The following is a 26,067-nucleotide window of genomic DNA, read 5'->3' on the forward strand; positions in this document are numbered from 1 at the left end:
GCGTGAGAGCACCAGAGAATCCTTATAAATGATTAAAGCTTACTTTTTTTGAAGAAACACAAAAGCTTTTAGAATTCCAAGCTGCATGCCCGTTGCTCTGTAAAGGCATTCCAAGACCAAAAAAACACTACAGGATGCTATTCCATAGGTCTGGAAAGGGAGCTTATGCTTTAACAGGAATCATTCAGAATCAGATAAAGCTTGGGAGCACTCAAACTAATTGATATACTGCCTCTCGATCGGATAATCTCTTAACATACACCTCTGTACTCTGCAAACACTACTCAGACTATCTTTCACATACTGTTTCAAATCATAGTTTTGCAACAGCAAGTAAAAATGAAGTGTTCTTTGAGAGTACAATCAACGAGCTGACATCTGAATAATTCAAACCAAAAGTTTTGCTCGTGGTACAAGAAGGATCTGCATTGTAGTCTATCCTGCCAATTTTCCCTGAAAGGGAACCTTGAAATAAAATCCATTTAAGCCCTGTGTCTTCCCCTCAAGAGTATAGTTAAATCCTGACGGTGTATGGACATGATTAGAGACTGCCACAGGTCTTATATCAGTGCAGAGCCCCGACATCCATCAGGAAACCTACTGCATGGGTCAATTATGGCAATATCTTGTTTTGCTTAGAGGGAGGATGTGTTCTTCACGCTCCAACACACAGGCCACACTTGAGACTTTGTAACTGTAATGCTGCCCTTTTGTATAACCAAAGTGTGAATGAATAAGGCAGCTTGAAGGAGATGTGTAGCTCCTGCGTTGATAACGCAGAAATGTGGTTATTATGACAGGGTACCGGTGTGCTCCTGTGGTTGACTATGGCTGCAGTTAGTCTTGTGAACATCCCAGCTGGTGAAGAGGCAGGTCGATTTTCTCAGCAGCTGAGAGGGGACACAGTGAGCTGGGCACCGACAATCAGGGCTTTGTCAGGGAGGCATCAGCAGTCACAGCTCCCAGGTATGCCCAGTCCCAATTCCTCGCCTTGGTCCTTCCTCTCCGTCTTACATGGATAAGCTGCCCCCTTTCATTCGTGGTTGAAGGAATAGTGGTCATTCAGAAACCCCCCCCACAACCGTCGGGCTGAAGGGCTAAATGACCAATACTCCTGATCCCTAAAAGAAAAGGGGCATTTTACCTCTGGAAAACATAAGGATAGGGCCAAGAGTGGGAATGGGGATTGAGCCAAAGAATACGGAAAAAGTAGAGACTCATATGCAACTTTCGAATTGTTGCAACATGAAAAACAAAAAAACATAAGCTTAAATAAGCCATAAAACATATCGCCATCTCGAGTCTCTGTCAGTACAGTAGCTGTATTAATGAAATTCCTCCTGTGAGGGTAACTGTGCCAAACTGGAGTTAATAGCAAATAATTAACAGGAAACGCAGACAATGTCCAGCAGGAGACATTTGTTCTTAAAATGACATATTAACTAAATAACAAAAGGAACAATGGAACCTAAAAGTGATGATTTGCGTCACTGGCAAATAAATGTCTATCCCACATACCGACCACTGCAGCGGCCTTACACTTTGAGGACAAGCGGCAACTGTAAACATTAACACTGAAATAAATTAGCAGCTAGACAGACCTAACTTTCCACAAGCTCACGTCCTTCTGAGCAGTGAATCAATCACATTACATAATTCATGATCTGCAGTCAGTAACACTAGTAGCCTTTATCATAAATATACCTACTTTGAAGAGAAACCATAATTTCTGTAAAGCATAACCATATCATAGCGTTCATGTGGGGATGAGGTATGTAGCTTTTCTTCATCCTAATAGGAGGGTTGGGGGTTCAAAGGCGCTCTGTGACTATGCAGTTTATCAATGTAAATGTAGTTCCCGGTGCCATAAATTATAAGAACTCGATTCAGTGTTGTGAAATGAAAGTTTGTGCAAAAACCTAAATGTAAATCCACCATTTTCAAACGCAACTTCTCTCCACATTTAAAGGTTCCCTCTGAAGACAAACGATAGCTACACTGCGCCATCTTGTGTTGACCTGAAAGAGCTGACTACAAGCTCAACATTTACCTGTACAAAGAAACTTGAAAGCCCACAAGCCAAAAACTCTTTTTGGATCATTTTATTACTTTTTTGACAAATATATATGAAGGTTCTCCTAATAAGGAAACATTCTTCGCAAAGATACAGCAAATTAATTCCTGCAAGGAGGCAAGAAACATGATAGAACTAACCATTTCTAGTTGTGCCCAGGAAAGATAAGGGTGCAATTACATAATTAGAATGAATTAATGACAGTGATAGATCAATCAGTCTGGCTGTTTCTTATGATGGAAAAAAAATAGTTCTTTCAAAAAGCCAATGGGACATTTTTTTTTTTTAAACGTCTGTATTATTATGAAACATGAGGGGAATTACTAGTTTCTCATCAAGGCACACGAGCATTGATAACCATCAGTGGGGCACTGCTAAGCATTTAGGCCATGAAATTGGTCCCATTGGGCAGTACAACTGTACAAACTACAAACTTAAAAGAAAAAAAACAGAGCATAGGACAGGGCTTTGTAGGATGACAACCAAATTAAAATTCCATAATGTACACAGAAATTGTGTTCAGAAGTTCTCAGTAAGGGTTGAACACACGAGTCCTTCAGTACGGTGATGCTGATGTCCACTGACACGCGCTCAAATCTAACTGAAGAACCGCAACTCTTACAGAGGATGTAGCTCAGTGAGAGATTTCTTCTCCAGCTGAATGAACTCCTGCAAGCTCCTTTTTCCCTGCCTGAAGTTGCTCTCCCTCCTTGAAAACGGCAAGATGACCAGAAGTCTGAGGAGAGTTTCAATGTTAGCAAAACTTCGTATCTGTGACGTCTTGAGCGTATCGAGCACAGTCGCCGGAAGATAGCCTGCCAGAGGATCCAACCATTTCTCCTTCCACGCCTTCATCTCAGAGTGGAGGGAGGTCTGATCGGGCAAGTCCTCCTTGTACAGGCGGAACACAAGACCACTGAGAATGCTGGTTTCTACTTTGGACATTGCATAAGGCACAATCTCCAGACATCTCAAGGTATCCAAGACCTTTTCTGTGAAGAGGTCATTGATTTCTGCTATTGAATGCTCCACAACTTTCACGCTGACAGATTCTTTGTAAAACTCGCTTAAGGGCTCGAGAAGCACCGGGTGCAACATTGTGACATGGAGTTTAGAAGCCAGGGCGACTGCTTCCTCAAACCAGGTCTTGTGATGGATGTCAATGTCGCTCTGGAGTTGACTGAGGGATACTTTGAGATCGGGCAAGCTATTCACAGCAAGCAACATATCCAAGGGTTTGCCCAGAAGAGACTGACTTAACTTTTTAGTTGCACTCAAAACACTCTTCTGCACCACAGCAGAAAGGATGAACTCAAAGTTTCTGATCGCTTCAAAGAAGTGCGACGCTTGCTGCTGGTTTGAAGTACTTCCCTCCCCTTTCAGCTCGTTCAAGCAGAGCATGACCGCTTCTAAAATCTCTACCATTACCTCATGCATTTCATGACTCTTCTCCCAGTTCTTGGTGAGTTTGTCCGTCAACTCGCTGCCCTTTCCTTCATCATGCTGGAACACGTACATGATCATGTCTTCCAGTTTGTTTTGGCGTTCTGCGTCCTCTGTGAGCCAGTGTAACAGTTTCCCTATGAGGAACGCGCCATCGGCTGCTTCTTCGGCAGGAGAAGATTTAGCCAGCCATACGTTGAGAGACAAAGCAGAGCTGATAGTTCTGACAGCCTGTGGGTATTTGTTGGCTATAGCTACACTTACAGCCCTCATCTGAGCTCCTACTTCACCAACACTCAGCATGGCCTGTCCTCTGCAATACTCCATGTTGAGCCCCCACTTTTCAGACAAGGCGGTTTCAATAGCCTCGGCAAGGACAACCGAGTCTTCAGTGAAAGGGATGAAAGCCAGTGTTTCCTCACACTGGATGTCCTCTTTGTTTAAGTACCTGATGCACAACGGGACATAGAGCTCACCATCAATTTCAACAGTATGCTCAGTTATAACCGTGAAGAACTGAGAGTCCCAGAGTTGCTTGATGATTTGTTCACGTAGTTGCGGCTCGTAAAAAGACACTGCCGTTCTTGGTCCTTGAATAACCCCCTGTTCCAGTTCCTGTTCAGCAGGTTTCACTTCTCCGTCAGCAGGTGGGTCTGCAATGCTGGCACCTTCTGTTGTTTCTTCTGGTTTTACCTCAAGGCTTCCTAATTTGGAAGAAACACAAAAGCCAATTCACCTCACTGTCTTTCATAATCAAAACAGTATACCATGATGTTATAATAAAGTTGCGATAAATGCATTTACCTCCATCCAACTTTAGTCTCTGTAGAGTTCCCATGACCTAAAACAGATGTACAACAGCTTCAGTTATGTAGAGCGGATTCAAATTGCTACAAAAACACGTATTCTGTTTCTTATACATATTCAACGAGGTGGGACGTTAGGGATGTAACCGCTGACCATTCAACACAATCTCATGCCAGGTCGCAAAATATGTATGCGAGACCATAGAAAATATGTAGCAATTTCACAAGGAAAGCTCAAAAACTGTACAATTGCTTCTTTCCTCGGTTTTCTAATGTGATGGAGCTCCCATCCCAACTCCGATGACGTTATCACTCCTGTCCCCCAATCTTCAAGCAAGAAATCATTAGTTTGAATCCCATCCTCTTTTCACTTTTCTACCTCTGTCGTTACTTTTCTACTTCACTACCGCCAGTAGACGGTTCAGGATAGGAGTTCAAAGTACACAGTTAGGGTTTAGATGTTAAAAAAAAAACATGTTTGGGTTTAGAAAAACTGTATGTCATCACAGACTAGAAGTTTAATACCTATCAGATTTGTGTCATCTCAATTCTTAAGGCCGGACTTTTTAAACTGCCACACATGGGGTGTGGTGACAAACTTCACTACTTCACAATTCCTTGTGACATTGGGCTCAATTATTCAGCTACTGATTTATTAGTCGTTTGTTCTTAGAAAAAAATAAATGACGACACAAATAAAAAAGGCCAGGAGAAATTTTCAATGCTTTGTCAAACCAAATGATCAAAACCCAAAGACTTCGGTTACTAATTATCAGGACAAAGAACATTGATTTTACACATGGAAAATAAGGACAATGAGTGTCTGCAACTACAGAATGATCCACAGCGAGCTGCATGAAGTTACCTGCGACAGACATGGACTGCTCTCGGGATCTACTTCCATGCATTTCTCAATGACATCTGGCAGCCTCTGTAATGTTGTGCAGTGAGAGATGAGCATCACTTGATTTGTCCTGCTGCCTCTGCATACAGTGCGTTTAAAGAGATCCCTCATAGAATTCAGAGTGGTCTTCATCAGGTCGCACTCCATGCTGACACTAGGCAGGACTGCAACTAGCCTAAGCAGTAAGGAAACAGTCGGGTGACTCTTGGACTCTGGATGGACAAGTGCTTCAGCAATGGATGTTGGAAGGGCAACGTCCTGGTATTTCTCCCCCCAAACAGTGGCCCAAGTGTTGATTTCCTGCTCAGCGGCTTCAGGTTCGGGGAGATCTGTAAGGTAGAGGCTGAAAGGCTTGTCTACGGAGTCTGACAGAATAGGTTGTGGATTGCAAGATGGCAGCAAAGACAGGACTGAGAGGGCCTTTAAGTGGCTGTCTGAGAAGCAGTATTTCATTTCATCAATAAGACTTTGGAGCAGTGGGACACTCAGCTTTTCTCTGTAATAAATCTCAGGAGAATCGTAGTTGTTGGCTTCCTCCGAGAAGCACACTTGTTCAGGAGCAACCTTGGATGCGAGCTGGAATGCCTGTTCAAACCAAGCGGAGTGCAGAGTGCTCACATTTTCTAACATTTTGTCAAAAGTCTCTATGATTGAAGGAATTTTTTCCACTTCACAGAGGATGTCAGCAGGGTTTCCACAGCGGAAGACAGTGCTGCAGTTCCTTAATGGAGCACAAGCATTTTTCAGAATCACTAAGGTGACAATGAAATCCATGTTCCTCAGAGCAGTAGAGAGAACTTGTGCGTGTATGGACTTAGCCCCTGTGGTGCTGGAGCTAACAGCGTCCAGGCAGCTAAGAATGCCCTCTAATGTATCAGCAAGGATGTCAAAGAAGTCCTCTCTCTTTTTCCACCTGGAGCAACAGGTTTCTGGAATTTCCTCTAAAGCCTCTCGTGGCATATTCAAAAGCCCATCAACAGCTTGTGCCAACTGCCCCTCCAGACAAGGAGATTCATCAAAGAAAAGCAGCAGATCTTCTGTGATGTCCAGCATTTTTGCCACTGAAGGGCAAGGCACGCTCCCAGCCAGCCAATGGGCAAGACCACAAGACTCGCTGGGTGTTACGACACAAGGCGGGTAGCTCTTGAGGAAATCCAAAGACATTTTCTTCAGGCTTTGATATCCTGAGCCCAAATGCATGAACGCTTGTCCTCGACACTGAGACATCGGTAGGCCCCAGTCTTCCGTGAGAATCTTTGCAAGGTTACTGGCTTGCCGATCAACATTACAGTTTTCATCAAAAGGTAAGAAGCCCATGAGCTCTACCTTTGGTGCAGATTCACCAACATACCTGACAAAAACAGGCAGGTGGGTTTTATCAGCAATTCTAACAGGTTTGTCTGTGATAAGTGAGAAGAATGGAGACTCCTGTATTTCTTTAAGTATGACATCTCTGATTCCATTGATGAGGAGGTTCACCATTTCATCATCACTAATAGATGGTGTGCTTTTGCTCTCGCTTCCAAACCAGTGGCACATCTTGAGCTCCTGAACAAGTGGCTCTCTGTCCTCTTCTGAGAGGTCACAAAGACGGCTGTTCTTTTTCCCCAGAGCTGCAGCCAGCCTAAAAACTGTAGCCAGACTCTGACGGTTATCTCCTGTGTGCCCATTCTCATCTATTGCTTTCATGTCCTGGTCCTGCATCTTCTCAGGAGATTGCTGAACTTTGGGCTCCTCATCTTCCTCCTTGACACAATCAACTACATACATCAGGGAGAAAAACAGACAAACAGTGGTTATGTCAAACATGTGGTCCAACCATGGCAGAAAAGAGTAGGCTATATTCATATGCATCTACAGTTGGATTCGTATTTACATAATGCATCATTACATAAGCAACACAATGCCTCCATTTTCACTGTTTCGCATTAAGGTCCTACTTTGTGAAATTATCTCCATTTTTCTACAAAGACGGAGAAAGAGGCTGAACAGATATGCTGCATGCAGCTCTACAGTAAATTAAAAAAAAGTTGATAGTTTTGATAGTGAAGTAATTACAAAATAATTCATTACCTCAACAGTTTTAGAGGATAAGGCCAGTTCACTCAAGTCTACCACAAATGCATTCAGTCCTCTTAGCCGCTGATAGCTCAAACAATGTTTTGTGGGAATAAATGGGCGTGCAGTTTGAGTTAATGGACAGACACATTGGTTGTTGTTGCATTTTTTTTGTGCTGAGCCACAGGCCATTTGCTCTATCAATGCATCGACCAAAAATGTGCTTATTGCTGATCACCGAGAAAGACCAATCTATTTTCGATCCAACTTTGAGATTAATTTATCGCCCAGCCCCAGAAAAGAGGAGAGTAAAAAAGATCATTTCTTAAAACATACCTTCCATATTATTTTCAGAGTTCCTGATGAGACTCTTGGATTCCTTGTCCTGCAACAAAAGCCAGGTGTATCAAAATTATTCTGATGCTCGTTCCACAAATAAAGCACGAAGAGTTAAACACAAAGAAAACAGAAATGTAACATGTTTAATTCAGTTGAAGAATACAGGTACCTACCAGACAGATACCCTCCAAAGCTTGTGGAGTAACCTTCAAACACTGGGTCACCATGCGGTCCAGGTCTCTGCTGAAGTCTGTGCCCACATGCAGCATAGCCAGACAGGGGGACCTGTCTTTGGGACGTGTATTTCTCAGGTAGTCTTGGAATTTATTGTGGCGCATCACAACACCGCAGTCCTCAAGTTCCGTGCTGGGGAGCACAGACATAATCCTCAGCAGGGCATTGATGTTCCCGAAGTACTGCATGAGCGGCAGACGTAATGTGTGGAATATGGAGCTTGGGATAGTCACGGATGCCACTTTAGTCTTCCATGTTACTCTCCAACAACACAGCTCTGTGAAGAAGTTGTCTGCATCAGGCAGATCACTGCTGTAGAGAGGAGGCTTTGACTTCAAGCTCTCAAACATGTAACTCACTGTGACTGAGCATGGGACCAGGGAGAGGAAGTTCAGAGCCTCTTTGTGGTCCTCTGAAAAATGATCCTTCACAGCATTGATGAGGTTGTCTACCAGGGGCACACTCAGGCAGTCTTTGTAATATCCGACTGGCTTTATCATGCCATCTCTTGGCATCGAGTTTTCAGGCACTTCAATCTGTACTCTAAGACTCTGTGCTATCGCACAGGCCTCATCAAACCAGTTCTGGTGGAACACCTTCATATTTGTTTTCACTCTGTTCAGAGTGGCCACAATACCACTGATTTGGCAAAGCTGGGATGCAGCACTGAACTGGTCCTTCTGGATACCTGCGCTGAGCTCTCTGGTAAAAGAAGACGCATTCTTCAAGACCACCATCGCAATGATGAAATCAAACTCCATAACCTTGCGGAGAAGGGCTCCTGCTTGTTCAGACACAAAAGGTTTCCATCTCTGTGGGTTGTTTTTGACTTTCTCCAGACACTCGACCAGGGGCTCAAGCATCTGCACAAACACCTCATAAGAATCATGCTTCTCCTGCCAAAGGGAGCAGAACTTCCCTTGTAACTCTTGGACTTTTTCATAGCTCTCTCTGAGACCAAAGGCTATCACATGGTCGAGCTGTTTTTCTAGAGCAGCGCTGCTGCCATAAAACATCAAGACCTCTTCAAATGCATCTAGGGCTCTTTTAACCGCAGGCACTGGGATTGATTTTGACCACCATGTGTTGAAAGAGTAGGAAGAACAGTGTGTGCTTATAGCAAGAGGATACTTCTCCTGAACTTTACAGGCAAAGGCTTTCAGCTTGTAGGAAACATCACCAGAGCCCAGGTATGCTTGACCCCTGCAGTTACTCAAATCAAGGTGCCACTCTACAGTAACTATTTCCAGAAGGCGTTGTACCATGACGTCACAATCGAGATCCGACTCAAGGAATCCCATCAGCTCTAATCGCATGACATCGAAACTGTCCACAAACCTAAGAAAGAGTGGAAGATAGTCTTTCTCCCCCAGTTTCATGACACGGTCGATGATCAAAGAAAAAAACGAACTACCCACTTCCATGAGGATTCCCTCCCTGACAGAATTCTCGCACACAGTGAGAACTTCCTTCATTTCAGACTTGGTCACATAGTCAACTTCTCCATCCTGAGAACAAGCGTCGCTGTTTAACCTGCTGTGACTGCTGCAAGCAGCCGCCACTGCAGCCTGCAAAGCAGATTTAAGAGCTTCTCTGTCAGTCTCTGCACATTTCATCTCCACAAGCCTCTCAGCATCCATCTCTAGATTTATAAGATGTAATTCTTCTTCAGTATCCTTTTCAGCATGGTTTCCATGGACCGCCACTGAAACGAAAGGCAAGAGTGGTCTTTGGTGAGATCACAATGGTCCTTGCAAACTTTTCACACATCACAAATTGGTCATTGCACATGACTTACAGACTCCTATAAACTGACTCTAGAAAAATGCTCCTCGACCTCTGATCACAGTTGCTGTACACGGTCTTCTTTGCACAGAGATCATCAAAATTTAATTTGCATACGAGCAAAATCATAACATGCTTACTGGTTTTTTGAAAAGTCTTTGTGAGGAAAAAAATAATAAAGTAAAAACTATTCTTGTAATAGTGCAATGTACAACTGTGCCAAAAGCTGAATGATGCCTTTTTAAAACAGAATAACTTGAGGTGACATTCGCTCTCTATAGTGAGACCAAGGAGTGGATAAAGGGTCACAAATTAAAAATCAGTCCACTGCAGATAAATGCACTGCACAGGTGGTACTGTGCATGTTTCACAGATGTGACATGTCAAAGGAATCTTGTGTTTGACCGCTTTTTCAGTGAATCTGAAACACAATCTTACAGATTCCCTCTGTTCTGTAGGGGAACAAAGTGTCTGAAGTTTTGTAAAAGACATCAAGGACGTTCATGTCCTAAGATCTGAATAATAGCCGCTTTCGGACTGTAGGAACCTTTTGCAGTTCTAACAACCTTTTAATCCGCGGGGCCGTTTTCTCCCGCATTCGGACATACAAGAACTCGGGACCATCGCCCTCAGTTCCTATAACCCTTTCAGCTCCTTCTCCGAGGTCGGGTCTTTTCAGGGTTCTATAGAACGAATCTAACGGAGGCGTTTGGTGGTCGGTAGCTACGCCCCTTGTCATGCTGTCACGGCTGAAATGTTTACTCATACGACACAGACACAACCGGCGCGTGTTTAATAAGTTAAACTTACACTGGTCTCATTTGTCTGCAGCGCTCTGCTCTCCTTTCTTACTTCATGAAATGAAAAAGTATGGCCTGCGCTCGATCCTTCGTCTCCTGACTCTCTCTGTGTGCTCTTCCAGCCTCGATATTAGACGCCTGATGTGATCGTCCATGATTAATATCACCATCATGCAGACCATGAACATGGTGGCCTCCCCGCTCTCCATATTAGCTTCTTTGTGGTGTTTTTTCTTCTCTCCTTACTTTTACCGGGTTTTGTTTTGTTGTTGAATGTGGCGCTAAAGTAACACGTTACTGACTCAGACGGCTGCGCGCGGCTCATCAGTCCCGACCTGGTCCCGACTCATGTGCGAATTCAGACTGAAACAGTTCCGCTGGGGAAGGACAGTTCTTATAACTGCGTTCTTAGAACGGCTCTGTCCGAAAGCAGCTATAGATATGGGCAACAGTAAGACCCCATGCAGCAGAAGGCCCTGTGTAGTAACAGTTTCCATACTCTATGTGATCGTCCTGCTTACAGGTGGATGGAAAACAATGTCAGATAAGCATGGTTGAGATAGGCTGGTTTTTTCTTTCTATTTTTAACAGGACTGCGGACGACGTACGGTCCCACACAGCCTGACTGAAAGTGAGCCGTCAGCTGTCTTTCAGACAGTAAAATAGATCCATCTCGCCTCTTTTTGTCCACTATATGTTGGTGTTAGTTTTAGAGCCTTGAGATGTTTGTTTCTGTAAAGAATAAATGACCACAGCACCCACACTGAAAGTCAGCATATTGTAGTGTTCTCATCAATGATGTGCCGAGCAGGAGCCGATTAAAAAAAAAAAAAAAAACCTGCACCTGGTGCAGAGTCATTTGAAGCAGGACTGAACGCTGATTAAACACTTTCACACTGCACTTAAAAGATGGTGATCAGGTTTTTTTTGACCAGTGTTAAGGGGCCTTTTGTGTTTAAAGTAGTCCTTTTTAAAGTCCTGAAACTTTTACCTACACTGTATATATTTAATTCACGTTTTAACATGACGGTACAATTAACTAGATGTAATGGCGAAGTATAGAATTTCCAAGTCATCTCACCTTGTGGAAGCTTCTTGGTTGTGTCATCATCCTGCAACAACCACACAAGCACAAGTTACTTCAGGATGAACAGTGAGCTGTGGAAATTCGATGGCATCCTGCTTCTGAACGTCTACTCACCCTTTGCAGCAACTGCAAGATATCTGGATGCTTCTGGACGTACGAGTCCACCATTTGTTCGACACTGAAGTGCACATCCTGGTTCACATACACAAATGCCATGCTGCACTGTCTCTGGTCCTCCAGTGTGGCATTCAGGTAGGATTGGCATCGCTCCAGGACCATATGGTACTGGCCGTAGACATCAGCCTCTGCATTTACGCACGGAACGGTGCCCAACACCCTCAGCAAGCTCTGTACATTTGGGTAAAACCCAATATCTGGAATCTTGAGTGTTGCGAACACCGTGGTGGGGAGGATTCTGCGCTTGCTCGCGTGCCTCCACTTCACTTCCCAACAGCCGAGCTCTTCATAGAACGTGTCGGGCCGTGCCAGGTTGTTTAAGTTGGCGTCTGCCACCTTATCCCTGCGGATGCTGAAGTTGTGATCAGCCATGTAAGACGGCACTAGTGAGAGCCATCGGAGAATCCTCACCATCTCTGTGCTGAACACCCTCTTCACCTCTGCAACAAGATACTGTAACATAGGCCGACTTAGAGTCTCTCTGTAAAAGTCCTCCAGTGGGGTCTCAGTTGTGTCTGCTTGATCCATCTCTGGTTTACTGACTTCCACTCCCAGCTTCTTTGCTCGGCCAACTGCATCTGAAAACCACTTCCTGTGAAATATTGGGAGCTCCTGTTGGTATTTGCTTACCAGCTTTAAGGCATTAGAAATTGTGTACTGCAAAGTACTGCTGATGCTGATTATTCCCCTGAGACTTGAGTTAAGAATGCTCACACAACAGAGGGTGTTCTTCAGAACAACAAGTGTGATGATGAAATTGAAATTCTTCAAAACAGGCTTGAGCTTGGCCATTTGTTCAGCAGTATCTTCATCCACCTTTGAAATGATCTCATTGATGCAGGTCAGGAATGGCTCAAGAACTTCTAGCATGGTCTGGAAGGCGTCGGTACCATATTCCCAATTCCCAGTGATAGCTGTTTTGATCCTCTCAACTTCCCCTTTTATATGCCCGTAAGTCATCTGGATCTTTCCCTCCAATCGTTTGCTCAGCTCCGGTGTTCTCCTGAGTAACGAGGCCACCTGCTCCACAGTGTCTGCCACCTTCTGGATTGACGGCACAGGCATGCAGCGGATGATCCATATATTGAATGCATATGGGTCACTTGGTGACAGAACTACTTGTGGAAACTCCTGCAGGATTCTACATGTAAGATCTCGCATCTTCTGACACATGCTCCCTGTAATGAGATAAGTGAGTCCTCTGCAATGCTCCATCCTCAGCCCCCACTTATTTCTCAGCTCGGAGAGGAGCATGTAAAACAGATTTTCTGCATCCAGATCGCATGGTAAGAATCCTACGAGGTGCTTTTGTGGGAAACCCGCAACCGTGACAGACCTGATGAAAACTGGGATCTGCTCCTTTCCCTCTATGTTCGTCACATCCTGCAGCAGAATGGAGAAGAATCGTGCCAGGCGAAGGCTGTTTTGGATCTCTTCCCGCATGAGGTCTTCACTGAACTGCAGAATTTCTTTCTTGTCAATTTTCTCCACACAGATACGATTGCGCGCCTGCTGACCCCTCGCACCTCCGACCGGCTCATCGGCACCGATGTTTTCGCCATTGATGCTGAATCCTGTCAGTGCCAGGATCTCCTTGAAATAAACTTTCAAAGTCTCTTTTGCTCTCGAGATGGCTCCATCCTCTTGGGTTTGGTTATCTTTTTGGAGGTCAGTCGCTGTACTGTTCTCTCCAGGCGCTTCTTTTGTCTCCTCTGGTACTTCTGGTACTTCTGCTGCTGCGTTATCTGACATGACAGAGAATATTCTGGTTGGAAAGCTGTTTAGCATTTTTTTTAAAATGTTAAATTGCTAAATTGTTCATCTAAAACAGGAGCCAAAACATTTTAATATGAACAAAACCGTCAGGAGATGAAATACAGGAATGATTTTTCAACTGTATCCAACTAGTTACTGTACCTTTTGTTTTCTTCACAACAGCGGCTTCCTCTTCTGACTAGACGGACAGAAAAAGATAAGAAATTTGTATTTTTAGCATTTAATGTTTGATCTAAAATACCAAAAATAATTCCAAACACTTACTGGGTCTCTGGCTCGTTTCCTGTTACAGGTGGACTGTTTATTGACAGGCGTTGTAAGGTCAAATATTGTCGGAACAGCATCTTCCGTTAAAACCCAACTGGAAGCACTCTGAAAAACAAAAAGCAGATCACAGTTTAAAGCTATAGGTTGATTCGAAGTTCCCCCATCAACAACCTACCTAATAACAATAATAATACAACCAAATTTTACAACAACACAGTCTTAGGCCAGGACTTGTTTCTAATTATGGATACGCATGATTATCATGGCTTCCTTACGTATCCTCTAATTTGTTTGGAGCATCCTAATGCTTATCAGAAGTTAGCGCCACATGCTCGCAAGCTGCAACAGGGCAAGCCTAGAGCCAAATTTGACCAAATGTAAGATCATCACAAGCTTTGAAGACAAGCTTGTAGAGAAAGTGAGCAGATACCTGCATATCTACAAAGACGTTGGTGGAACAGAGTGGAAAGGACCCAGTCTCAGTAATCCAGTGTGCCCCCTAGTGGAATACTCCAGTAACAGCCGCAGTACAACGGGCAAGTACGAGACCAAGTACAGAGTAAGTTGCTTATGTGAATGTGCGATTAAAATGCAAGTATGTTCTTGGCCAAACAAAAGTCAGTGTTGCTCTTAAGGCTTCTCACACACAAGACACACAACATTAACTGCGTCACCAATCTGTTACGGTGATGTCATTAAGCCATTCAGACACTGGTCACTTTTCCGTTAATGTTACCCGCAGCTTCATTGAGACATGCCTGTGAAAGCTACAGGAAGAGCCAAAGTGTCCCATATTAGATACGTGCAAGTTTGGACAATGCATAAAGCGAGTTATAATAAAATAATTCTGAAAGTCAATGTTTTCTCAAAACTTCCTGTCATATCTCACAACAATGGATATTGGTCCTGTAAAAGGTGGTGGTGGACGGAGGCAGCTGGAAATATCACTTTTCAACATAAAAAGTCAAAGTTTACTGAACAGAACAAAAAAAACGGCACGTTTACGTCACCTGAGGACGCCGCGTCCACCCAGTCACTGCACAACTACAATAAAACTAGGTCCTCCTAGTTTTCTCAAGTTAGCTTTTTTTTCAATAATATCTTTTTCTCTTAAAGAGCAGCGTGGGCCTCTCAGCGGTCGTGTGGTTCTTGGTCATGCTGCCATTCACTGGCTGTGAGGTTAGTTGCCAAACATAGTTGACGGCGTTTCGACTGTGACCGTGGTGTGTTTGCGCTCAGCAGGGAAGGGCTGACCTACCTTATGTGAGAGAAAAAGAATGGCGAGGAGCTGCGGTTTGGGAGGCTTCAATGATTAATCTTTATTTATTCAATTAATCGCATCCACACTGCTTAGTTCTGGAGACAAATATTTGACTTTAAGGTGTTAAATGACCCAAAGATACATTAACATTACACAATATGATTTGTTAACACTTCCCTGTAAAGGATCGTTGAGTCTAGTGGTAACAAAATGAGCACACTCTGAACCCAATTCCCCATCATATTTAAGTTGGACCAAGTAGATTAAACAGAAACACTCCAGGATGTGCACAGCTGGAAGGGAAACAGAACTGCTGCCTTTTGTTTTTACCAAGATTGAGGAAGACAGTCATTCTACTTTCTACAGACAACACCAGTCAAACGTTTGGACACACCAACTGAATCTACTTGAATAGGTCAGCTCTGCCCTAACAGGACACAGTGACAGCTGGAGTACACTTGTTACAACGGACTAGAAAGCATCGGGTTCGTTTCTTACCTGTTGAGAGATCATAGAGGGCTCAAAGTGCTTCGCACAGAGTCTGTACAGCTTATGCAACTGCTCTGGAGGTTCCGATGCCAAATCCTGGCGACGACAGTTGTCCAACCATTGTTTGCAGCTGAAAAATACAAGAGGAGAAGGGGATCAAATGCCAGGCGCACAATTTCCGACTTGGTAATGAAAAGTGTCGACAGCTAAATACGGCCAACGATGGTTCAGAAGCCACTGGAGGCATCAAAGAGTTGAGAACTCGCCTTCTCACAGATTGAAAGCCCAACTTTGTTAACTTATTGGTTGTTTTAATCATTCCTGTTTGGCTAAACAGTGAAAAAAAATAGGTTTGCTCGTGATATTGCAAGCTCAGAATGTAGATTTATTTATCTTTTCCTCAAACTTTAAGCGTCAGTGCATCAAATGGATGAATGAAGCGTGAAATGAGGCTATAATAACATTATTACAGAGTTAATCAAACCATATTCATTCGACTAATTGTTATTTCTCTGAGTTCTTCTTGTCGTCAATTCACTCATCCATTTACTTCTTTTTTTCCTATCGACTCCATCATCAGATGAATATCACTGGTATTCTTTTATTCAGGTTTTTCTTTAACATTTAACCATTTTACTTTCCCTGTGAGTCACTGTTACTTTTATACTTCAAAATGTACTTCACCAGTTGTTGTTTTTTTTAAACAACATAAATCCTCATTAGATCAATAATGCTATTGCCAGAACAAGCAAATCTATTTCTTCTTTAATTTCTTTCTCGGGGTTATTAGGAATATAATTACAACAACAATTTGAATTATTATCATTAATTAGCATTGGATATTTACCCTTTATTTTATCTATCCATCTATATTCATCTTGTTTACTAATTAATTGGTGAATTGTTTTATCTGGAATCAATTTTGTTTTGCTTCTCTCTTCTAAAGCTATACTCTCATTATCCTGCATGCACGTACGTGTGCATCATTACCAGCATTATCATTACAATTATTACTGTAACTACCACTAATATCACGAGAACAAATATTATTCATTACTATTATTATCCGCAGTTATAACTGTAATTTATTCCTCCTTTTTACTATATTTCGACTCTCTTACTACACAGTTATCGAATTTACCAGCACTGGGGCGCTGTGGGAGGAGAGGGACTTCTCACAAACGATGTCCTGGGGTTAAAGGTCGGGTCAGACATCCGTACAAAATATTTTAAAAAGACACTGCTGGTTTTGTATGGAAGCATGAGCTCTGGGTCAGCCCTCTACGATGTGGGTCAGTAGAAAGCTTTGCATCCCTATTATTACTCTAATCGTACATCCAAATGACTATTATGATGATTATAGGGTTACGATAGCTGCATCTGTTATTAATGCATTTATCTATTCATTTTTCTTTCTCTGGTTGCCTCATTACATTTGCAGATACAAATCACTCAGTAACTGTTCTGTTGGGGTCATCTGTGCTACTTCGTCCTCATTTCGTTCATCTACTATCCCGTTACAATTTTTAATGAAACATTGCTTAAAAGTTCTAGTGGCATTCAAGCTTTTGGAGTAAGATTTATAACAGACTACCCAAACTAGTGATGTTTCTTACTGCAGACAACAACTGAGAGCTAATTACTGATCTCTAATGCTTTTCAGGACTGTTTTAAAGTTGCAATCAATCAAGACCAAATTATGTCATTGGTGCACACAGCTTGGGCCACATGAACGTCTGAGCCCACCTATTATTTATAAAAATGAGATGGGTGTCAGTTTACATCAGGTTCCCAAACACGATTATGGGCGGCAAATTCACTGCAGGGTGGGACGTTAAATAGTCTGAGATCCCCGCAGTGTGTTAGTGGGCAGTTTTTCCGTTTGGCCTTGAGGGTTTACCATCCGACCATCAAATTAAGAAATCCGCCACCCAGTCGCTAAAACACACTGAAAACAGTCGAAATGTTTACTTGAAACAGGAGAGCGGTGACTACAAGAGATTCAACGGGCATCACCGGTTAACAGACAAAACAACCAAAATAAGTAAATAACTTTGCGCACAATTTCCTTTACTGCCCAATTATTGTGCTAAATTGTATAGTTTGGTTAGCGGTAATCACATGGACGTTAAATATTGCAGTGAATGAGCTCACGCCAGTCCCGCCTCTGTTACCTCTCTTATGGCTTGTGTTCCGCACTGATGGCGATTTAAATAACACAAAAACTTTTTCACGGTGCTTTCTCTCCGTATGCGAAACGGTTTAACCCGGAGCTAAGCGGGTAGCGCCAATATCACAAGCCCGCGTCGGTTTCCGATGCTCTACGACTGAGAGAAGTGCATTTCACATGGACTTTTCTTTCAATAGTAACGAGTCTGCGCCATTTTCCACAGAGTTGTGTCACTATTAGCCAACATGATGTTAAGCTAACACCAATGCTAACAGTGCGATGCTAACACATTCATTTTGCATGCTCAACGGCTCGATCGTGACTCAAAGCTAAGTGAAATAAGCCCAACTCTTACCGCTCCGGGTCCAAAGGGAAGCTGAAAAGTGGAGTAGTATTTTCGGATTCCTGTTGCTGGTAATCACAGTTCGCTGCGGCGCAGCAGTCAGTCATTTTGGACTGTAGTGGAGCTAGCAAGCAAGTTAGCTGGCGTAGCTGGCGGTTGCAAGCTGGCAAGCCTACTGTAAGCAAACTCTTGTCTACAGAGCCATACCTCGAACAAAAACTGCAACCAACACAGTTGATTTTAATATTATTTTCGTTTAATGTATCTTTGGCAAACTAAGAACCGACCAATCCCATGCTTTCAAAAGTTTTATGTTGCGAGCTGAGCTAACAGTCCCCGAAAGCGTGTTATCCCATCAACCAGGAACTAGTCGGTGCTGTACGGCATGTTCACCACGAGAGGGCAGGATGGCACCGGTCGGGATTGGCCAAAGCGTTCCAGTGTCAAGATGACTCATCTCCCACTCCAGCAAAACCTTTTAAAAGCATCGCGTTAGTTCCACGTTGTCTCATGGCGAAGTATTTAGCAGGGAATGGCTTTCAATTTACCTCTCCAAGAATTTATTATACAGTATCTTTTAAAATGCCACAGCCAGGATTTTATGAGACTGTTACAAATCCAAATCCCAATAACTCTCCCCACAACATGCAACTGATTGAGAATACCATATTTTGCAGTCATAGTAAGGAAAAGAAACAGGAGGTACTTGTACCCCACCTTATATTACACAAGGATTAAGCAGAAGTGGGATACTTCTCTCGTCTTGACTTAATACTCTCTGATGAGCAGATACTTTTTCACATTATAATTGAAATTTAAATGAAAACCATCGACTGTTTATTGAGTTTTCACTGTTACCTCACAGAGTGAATCTGTCATAGACGTCGGGAGTGCAGCTTCCCTACCAGTGGCAGCCGGTGTAATGTAAATGTAAATGTACTTTATTTATACAGCCCTTTACAGACGGTGTACCAAAGTGCTTTACAGCAGGTAATAAATAAAGAGAAGACTAAGTAAAAACAAATAAAAACAATAAAAGAACAGTGAAAGCAATAAAATATAACAAAATCGATTAAGATAAAATAAGATAAAAGTGTCATCATACTACAGGGTATTAAAAGCAATCCTAAATAAGTAGGTTTTTAGCCTAGATTTGAAGAGGCCCAGGTCAGAAATAAGACGCAGCTGGACGGGGAGCTTATTCCAGAGCCTGGGGGCAGCGATGGAAAAGGCTCGGTCACCCCTGTGTTTGTATTTTGACCTGGGCACTTCCAGCAAAAGTTGATTTGTTGACCTCAGAGCTCTACCAGGATTGCGGACTGTTGAAAGCTCAGATAAATATGATGGGGCGAGGCCGTTAAGAGCTTTAAAAACAAACATTAAAAGTTTAAAATCAATTCTACAAAGGACAGGAAGCCAATTCCTCCACTCCTGGAGTTAAGAACAGGAGTGATGTGCACACGTCTGTTAGTGTTGGTTTAAAGACGGGCAGCAGCGTTTTGCACAAGTTGAACGCGACTGAGAGAAAACTGGGAAACGCCAACATAAAGTGCATTGCAATAGTCTAACCTTGAACTTATTAGGGCATGGATGGCTTTTTCAAAGTCATGATGACTTAAAAACATTTTAACTTTGGCCAGGAGACGCAACTGGAAAAAAACTAGTTCTGATGACATTGTTAATTTGTTTGTCCAACCTCAGATGACTGTCAAAGGTCACTCCCAGATTTCTGATGGTTGAACTAAGCTTTGAAGACAAGGTGCCAAAGCCAGCCGTTACAGAATCCCCAAACACAATGCATTCAGTTTTGTCATCATTTAAATGAAGAAAATTTTGGGCCAACCACTGCTTGATATCAGCAAAACAATTAAACAAAGAAAGTTGTGCACTGTTACTATTTGGCCTCAATGGTAGATACATTTGTAAATCGTCTGCATAACAGTGGAAAGAAAGGTTGTGCCCGGCTATAACTGACCCAAGTGGTAGTAGTAATGCCGAGAAATGCATCCCTATTCGCTGGAGCGCGCGTAAACCGGTTTAGGTGTAGATTATTACATTTAACCAATACAGTTACAGTGATAATATTGAGCTGACAATGGTGTTTCATAAGTCCATCTTTTTTTCTCATTTCTTCATATAGATGAATATTACATGTACTTATGATAATCCGACAATTGTACAGTTTAGAGCATCTCTTTCACCTATCATTATATTATTGTACAAATATTCCAAAGTAAGGACCGTGACACTTTTGTAGTAAGACGGTTGGAAACATTTTCTATGAATATCAATCTTTAGTCAGTATAGCACAAATGAAATAATGTAAAAATGAACCTAAAACTATGAAATTTGATTATTTTAATTTTTGAGACAATTTTGGACTTGTTGAAATTCGCATCTGTTAATTCAATCAGATAAACAAATGTATGATGTTGTTATATCATTCTATTGCAGACTCTCTTTAAAGCATGACCAGTAGGGGAAGCATTTCATAGGGGGAGCTGGGGCACCGCCCTCCCCGATAAGAGGAGAGGAAATGTAAAATATATTTTTACAAATTCAGTTGAAAATGAAAACACTGTATTGGAGGCTTGAGTCACGGGCTGATAGATGGTTGCGGACACTGGTGTTTCCATGTCCCTGAAGTCACAATGCAAAAACAAGTTCACGGTTCAATTCAATTTCAAATTAATTCACATGACTATGTGATGAATATTTGCTTCACACACACCATCACCTCCAGTTCAGCAGTTATATATTCATTTTGGCAAACCAAAGAAGAATGAGGACAACAAAATCTTACTAATCAAAGTTTGTGCCTTTTTATTCACACATTCGTGTTGAGAAATAATGTGGCATGATCCAAAATGGTCCACAGAAAACATTTAAACAAATCTCACAACAGAATAAACTCTTATTCTACTTCAGCGACTATGTTGAACACGAGAAAGCAAGAAAGGCTGAACAAACCAGAGGGTTAGAAAGTCTAACACCGTCTGTCCAGAGGCTCGAGTGCCTCGTGAGCGACTACAACACGTCCTGCCCGTCAGAGTATGTCTTCATGTAGATCTCAACCACTGAATCCAGATCCCACCCAGCATCACAGTTTATGTTCAAAAGAGCCAGGCTTTTTGATTTGAACTTGTCAGGCGTATTCTCCATGTACATCCTGAAGCGCTCGTGCGCTACATCACAGTTGTTCTCCACGGCTGAAGTCGGCAGGATGCTGAGAAGTCTGAGGATCGCCAGCATGTTCGGGAAGAACTTGACATCAGCCAACTGCAGAGTTTCACTGAGGCTGGAGGGAAAAACCTCGTCTTTTCCCTTTTTGCTCCATTTCACCCACCAACAGTGCAGCTCAGCTGAGAGGGTTCCAGCGTTTGGGATGTCGTTATTAAACACCTGTACATTCTCCTCTTCAGGCTGTGTGGATTTGTGCTGCTCTATAACTGTAGGGACCAGGGACAGACATCTCAGCCTCTTCAGGTGGTCCTCACTGAAGAGCTCATCCATTTCACCAATGATGTGTTTCACCACGGGAACAGACAGCTGCTCCTTATAGTAACTCTCTGGCTGACTGGCTCCGGGTTCTGCCTGATGCTTCCTCAAGAACGACCGAGGAACCTTGACTGGGATCTCCATCGCTGCAGCAAGGTTAACGGCCTCATCGTACCAGAACTCGTGATAAACGTCAACGTTGTCAGCCACTTCCTTCAGGGAGTGCAACACAGCGTTTAAACTGGATGCAGCGGAGTACGCATCAGCCGCGGTCCCTTGTAGGTTTGTCCCAAAAGCCTGCGTAAGCGTCGTGACGTTTTTCAGCACGACCAACGCCATGATGAACTCAAAATCAGCCACTGCTTTTGAGATCTCTAAGGCATTGTGTGTGACGTGGTCATTCCACCTCATGTCTTCATTGTCGTGCACGCTGTCCACACAGAGCAGCAGCGCCTCTACGACGTCCAGTGCCACCTCAAACGCATCTTGTCCTCTGGTCCAGCTGGTTCGGCAGATCTCTTTCAGTTCGTTGGCCTTGTCTTCTTTGTCTGGGTAGAACATGGAAATGGCGTGCTCAAACTCCAACTGCAGTGAAGGCGACTGGCAAAAGAAGGACTCAATCTTCTTAAAGGTAGCAATGACGAGCTGAACGCCTGACAGAGCCATACCGCTGGCCAGTGACACGTTCAAGGCATGAGTGGACCTAAATGTGAGTATTGCACTTGGATACTTCTCCATCAGCTTGGCAGCAAATGCTTTAATTTGACTCAAATGTGTCCCGGAGCAGGAGTGGGCCTGACCTTTACACTGTTCCATGTCTAAACCCCATTTGTCGGTCATTTCAGAAAGCATTTTCTCTGTCAGGTCTTCTCCATCTCCTCCAAAGTCTAAGAACCCCACAAACTTCTCCCGCTGGCATTCGGAATGGTCCACATAACAAAGAAAGACCGGGAGGAACCACTCCTCTGAGATCTTAACCGGATCGTCGGTGAGCAACGAGAAGAAGCCGTTTTGTTTAACTTCCTCTATTATCTTAGCGCGCACATAGTTCTCACACACCTCGACCAACTGATTCAGCTCGTCTGAGAAGCAGCGCTGCTTCCACGCATCGTATCTTTTCTTTAGTACCTCGTCTCCATAGTGCATGCGATACTCTAGCAAAGCCTGAAAGTTGTTTGACTTAAGTCCTTCCTCTTTATTATCTGCAGGCCCTGCAGGGGGAATACTTTGCTCTCCCAACAATAGAAGAACCTCAAATAAAGACTTGAGATATTTCCTCTGTGTGTCTTCCTCTGGTGCTATCCCGATATCTTCCTCAACGGCTTCTGCTTTCATTTCTGAAAAAGAAACAAGAGGCAGTTTGTTGAAATTCAATAAGTGGTTAGATAATCTTGTGATAGTTGAGGGTGTGGCCCTCCTTTGTTTCACTGCAAAAGAGCCTGCATTAATATTTCTACTTACTTTTCCTTCCCTTGTTCTCCTTTTCATCATCTTTGGTCTGAAAAATAAAACAGATAAATTCATAATGTAATTTAATCACACCTAATCATGCAATTAAAAAATATAACAGATAGTATTTTGGAGTCTAATAATTAAAGGTAGGGTAGGAGATCCTGGATTTTGAATCCAGCGAAGCTGCATTTTGAAAATACACAGGTAAAAAGTCCCAACCCTTTTCTTCACTTTCCCCCCGAAGCCACGCCTCTTGAGTACATGAACGCGCACGAAGGTGCACGAGCGCTGTTCTGACAGCAAGCATCGATCGTTGCCGTATTTAGTATTTAGTATTTAGTTTATGCTAACTATACATTTAATAATGCTAGGTGCTAGCCAAGCTGGCTCTAGTTTAGCTTCCTGCCAAGCTTCTGGACGCGTAATTCGTTCACAGAGCAGGGTACGCGCACAGGGGGAAGGAGGGGGAGGGAGGAGCAGATTGCAGTTTGATAGATGCATCAGAATCCAATCATTGTTAACGGTCCGTTCACAATGATTGGATAGTGTTTTTCCTAGATTGTACGTTCTAGAGGCCACTAAAACTTTTCATATTTGTGTCAAAACTTTTAATTAATTGGTTGCAATGGGGGTGTGAAGAGTATTTCAAGCAATATGTAAAAAAATGTTCCAGAAAAAGATCCCCTACCACACCTTTAACAAAATATAATCATAAAGAATCTAATAATTAACAGGTCAGATCTTTGAACTATGATGAAAGGTTAAGGTGGTTAACATAAACCAGTTTGATTATTCAGTGGTATTGACTGTCCCTGATGTGATTATCACTCTAATTTTTGAGATCTTTACATTAGCTGCCAGTTTCTCTATGGATTTTAAAATGGTTTTATTCATTTATAAGACACTACGCCTCACACTAAGAGGTTTCTCTGAAATGCTTTGCAGTTACTGAACTGAGAGGACCTTCTCAGATCTCCCAGTTTTTCTCTTTTAGCCGTTTCATGTGTGTTTCGTGTCTTTATTTTGCATCTGCTAGCTGCCACAGCATTGCCTTAACAACACGTTGTGTTTTTCCTCCATTCAATCTGAACACATTGATTGAAAATGTTTAATGTTTTCCCCCTGAATTTGTTTTCTTACCGGGTCTTTACTACGCTTCACCTGTGCGTTTTGGGGTTGGGTCGGCACATCAAAAACGGTTGGTATGGCATCATCCTTTAACACCGTACCCTGAGCATCCTGTGGCCAAAGCACACAAAGAACCCCAAAACAAGATTATTATCTTAAACTTACAATCCGAAAACATACACTGCAGACTTTTTTTCTGCAGATCTGGATCGAACTCTTTTCAACTTTGATGTGGTGCTTTCCAAGAAGACTGGAGATGCACCCAACCACTGCACTGCGCTCCGAAAGATGTTGCTGAAAATTCAGGATAAAACTTACACTATCAAATGCAGATGTTTCAAAATGTTTTCCACACAGTCTGTAGTATCTGCACAGCTGCTCTGGCGATTTGTCTACGAGTTCCTTCCTCTGGCACTTTTCAACCCACTTCCTGGACCTGAAGCAGAAAGCTAGTTTAGAAGTCAAATGACTATGAATAGGAGTCAGAATGCAGCAAAGTATTTCACATTTGAATCTTGTGAAATGCTTCTCAAATACAAGGCATAAAATGTTTGACCAATCTTGAAGAATACGGATGCAAGCGTGTCTCTTTATGAGTGACACAATCAAATATAAACCTTGTTATATGGCAACAGTTTAGATGGGTCAGATGTGAAGCGAGTCAGTCACACACAAATGGGCCATTTTAAGTTGTTTTGCTTTCTGCTTTTTGATATACCTAAAGACATGAGTGATGCATCGATTGATTTTCAAAGCCCGGTTGTCACAACTTCAGTGTTAGGCAGAGAGGTCATGTTCGGGTCTCACAATGAAGAAGAATGAGGAATCCTTTTCACATGGTCCAACCGCTACTGTACTGACCGTGATGTTTAACAGCAGATTCACAAATTACATTTTTAAAAATATACATATATAACCAGATACGCTTAGTAAAGTCACCTGTCAAACCTATCAACATTAACTCAAAAATAAGAAATAAAAACACCGGTAAACGTGCAGTTGTTCTACTTTCATCTGCAAGTTTGAGCCATTTTCTCGCCAGACTTTCATGCGTGAATTAGCATCGGCGCTAACATTTGTTACCTTTCTGGGTCGCGAGGAAACCGGAAGAGAGGCAGGGAGTCTGATTTGCAACTTGGGCACTTCGGCACAGCGCAGTGATTCTGCATTTTAGGTTTTTAAGTCATAAATCTGTGTTTTTATTAATATTTCAGATGTAGAAGCAGCTCATACTAACGTTAGCTTACAGCCAGTTAGACACGCCCCCACGCTCGCCAAATTAAGAACTTCCGAATATAGCTTTCAAAATAAAATGCACAAAATGTGATCCGTGATTTTTAAGAAAAATCCATTTATTTAACGAGTCTTTTAAACTTTTTAGTTTTGTATATCAGAAACAGAACATGACAAAAACATTAAAACAGAATATATATATACACGGCAAGGTGTCAAAATGTTTGAATGGATTTATTGTCCATGTCAGTTTGTTACAGGGTTTGTGGATGTATGATACAAAACTACATTGAAGTGTAATTTATTCTAAGATAGAATAAGTTAATAAGTAAAAATAAGAACAGATAATAAGTTAAAAAATAAGTAAACCCGCTCATATTCTATCCCTAATATAGAAAGACTGTTTAAAACTGTAAAAACTAAAGTTGGAGTAGCCAAAAACACAGTCAGCTATTCTAGCAGACAACTAAAAAATGTCCCAATTGCGGTGAAATGTAGCTGGAATTTTCTATTTAAGTGTATCATTGATCTATTTTTACTTTATTATTCCACCCACTTTTCCCATCCTGAACATCAGAGGTGAATAAGATACTTTTTAAAATGTCTTTATCCAGTATTTATTTAGGTATGAACTAAATGTCAGATTAGGACTTAAACATTGAGATTTGTTAAAAGATTAAGTCAATTTTTAAATTTGGCTTGTTACCAAAAAAAGAAAAAAAAAGCTCCTGGTCACAGTCATT

The 26,067-nt window shown here is 42.4% G+C and overlaps 2 protein-coding genes across 2 annotated transcripts; both read right to left on the bottom strand.

Moving 5' to 3' along the window:
* Nucleotides 1-2,086: 2,086 nt before the first annotated feature.
* On the bottom strand, nt 2,087-18,379 carry LOC142401182 (uncharacterized). Its single transcript, XM_075486478.1, has 11 exons — nt 18,026-18,379; nt 15,510-15,630; nt 13,748-13,855; nt 13,625-13,661; nt 11,645-13,452; nt 11,525-11,555; nt 7,798-9,563; nt 7,622-7,670; nt 5,189-6,987; nt 4,322-4,358; nt 2,087-4,221 (listed from the first exon to the last, which is right to left on the bottom strand). The coding sequence occupies exons 1-11, from the start codon at nt 18,118-18,120 to the stop codon at nt 2,693-2,695; spliced, it is 7,380 nt and encodes a 2,459-aa protein (XP_075342593.1). The 5' UTR covers nt 18,121-18,379; the 3' UTR covers nt 2,087-2,692.
* A 2,433-nt stretch (nt 18,380-20,812) lies between these two features.
* On the bottom strand, nt 20,813-25,369 carry thap12a (THAP domain containing 12a). Its single transcript, XM_075487208.1, has 5 exons — nt 25,175-25,369; nt 24,410-24,527; nt 24,104-24,202; nt 22,973-23,009; nt 20,813-22,848 (listed from the first exon to the last, which is right to left on the bottom strand). The coding sequence occupies exons 1-5, from the start codon at nt 25,258-25,260 to the stop codon at nt 21,041-21,043; spliced, it is 2,148 nt and encodes a 715-aa protein (XP_075343323.1). The 5' UTR covers nt 25,261-25,369; the 3' UTR covers nt 20,813-21,040.
* Between the last annotated feature and the right edge of the window lie 698 nt (nt 25,370-26,067).

This window comes from Odontesthes bonariensis, chromosome 16, assembly GCF_027942865.1.
Source record: "Odontesthes bonariensis isolate fOdoBon6 chromosome 16, fOdoBon6.hap1, whole genome shotgun sequence".
Lineage (NCBI taxonomy): Eukaryota > Metazoa > Chordata > Actinopteri > Atheriniformes > Atherinopsidae > Odontesthes > Odontesthes bonariensis.

What these genes read in the sequence shown, in the direction of transcription:
- thap12a (XM_075487208.1), bottom strand. Translation starts at nt 25,260, where the DNA reads ATGCAGAATCACTGCGCTGTGCCGAAGTGCCCAAGTTGCAAATCAGAC. An exon ending in AAACATCTGCATTTGATAGT is followed by an intron (nt 24,203 to 24,409) that starts GTAAGTTTTATC and finishes CTTTGGCCACAG; the next exon opens with GATGCTCAGGGTACGGTGTT. An exon ending in TGAAGCGTAGTAAAGACCCG is followed by an intron (nt 23,010 to 24,103) that starts GTAAGAAAACAA and finishes TTTATTTTTCAG; the next exon opens with ACCAAAGATGATGAAAAGGA.
- LOC142401182 (XM_075486478.1), bottom strand. Translation starts at nt 18,120, where the DNA reads ATGACTGACTGCTGCGCCGCAGCGAACTGTGATTACCAGCAACAGGAA. An exon ending in GGAAACGAGCCAGAGACCCA is followed by an intron (nt 13,662 to 13,747) that starts GTAAGTGTTTGG and finishes CTGTCCGTCTAG; the next exon opens with TCAGAAGAGGAAGCCGCTGT. An exon ending in TCTTGCAGTTGCTGCAAAGG is followed by an intron (nt 11,556 to 11,644) that starts GTGAGTAGACGT and finishes TGGTTGTTGCAG; the next exon opens with GATGATGACACAACCAAGAA.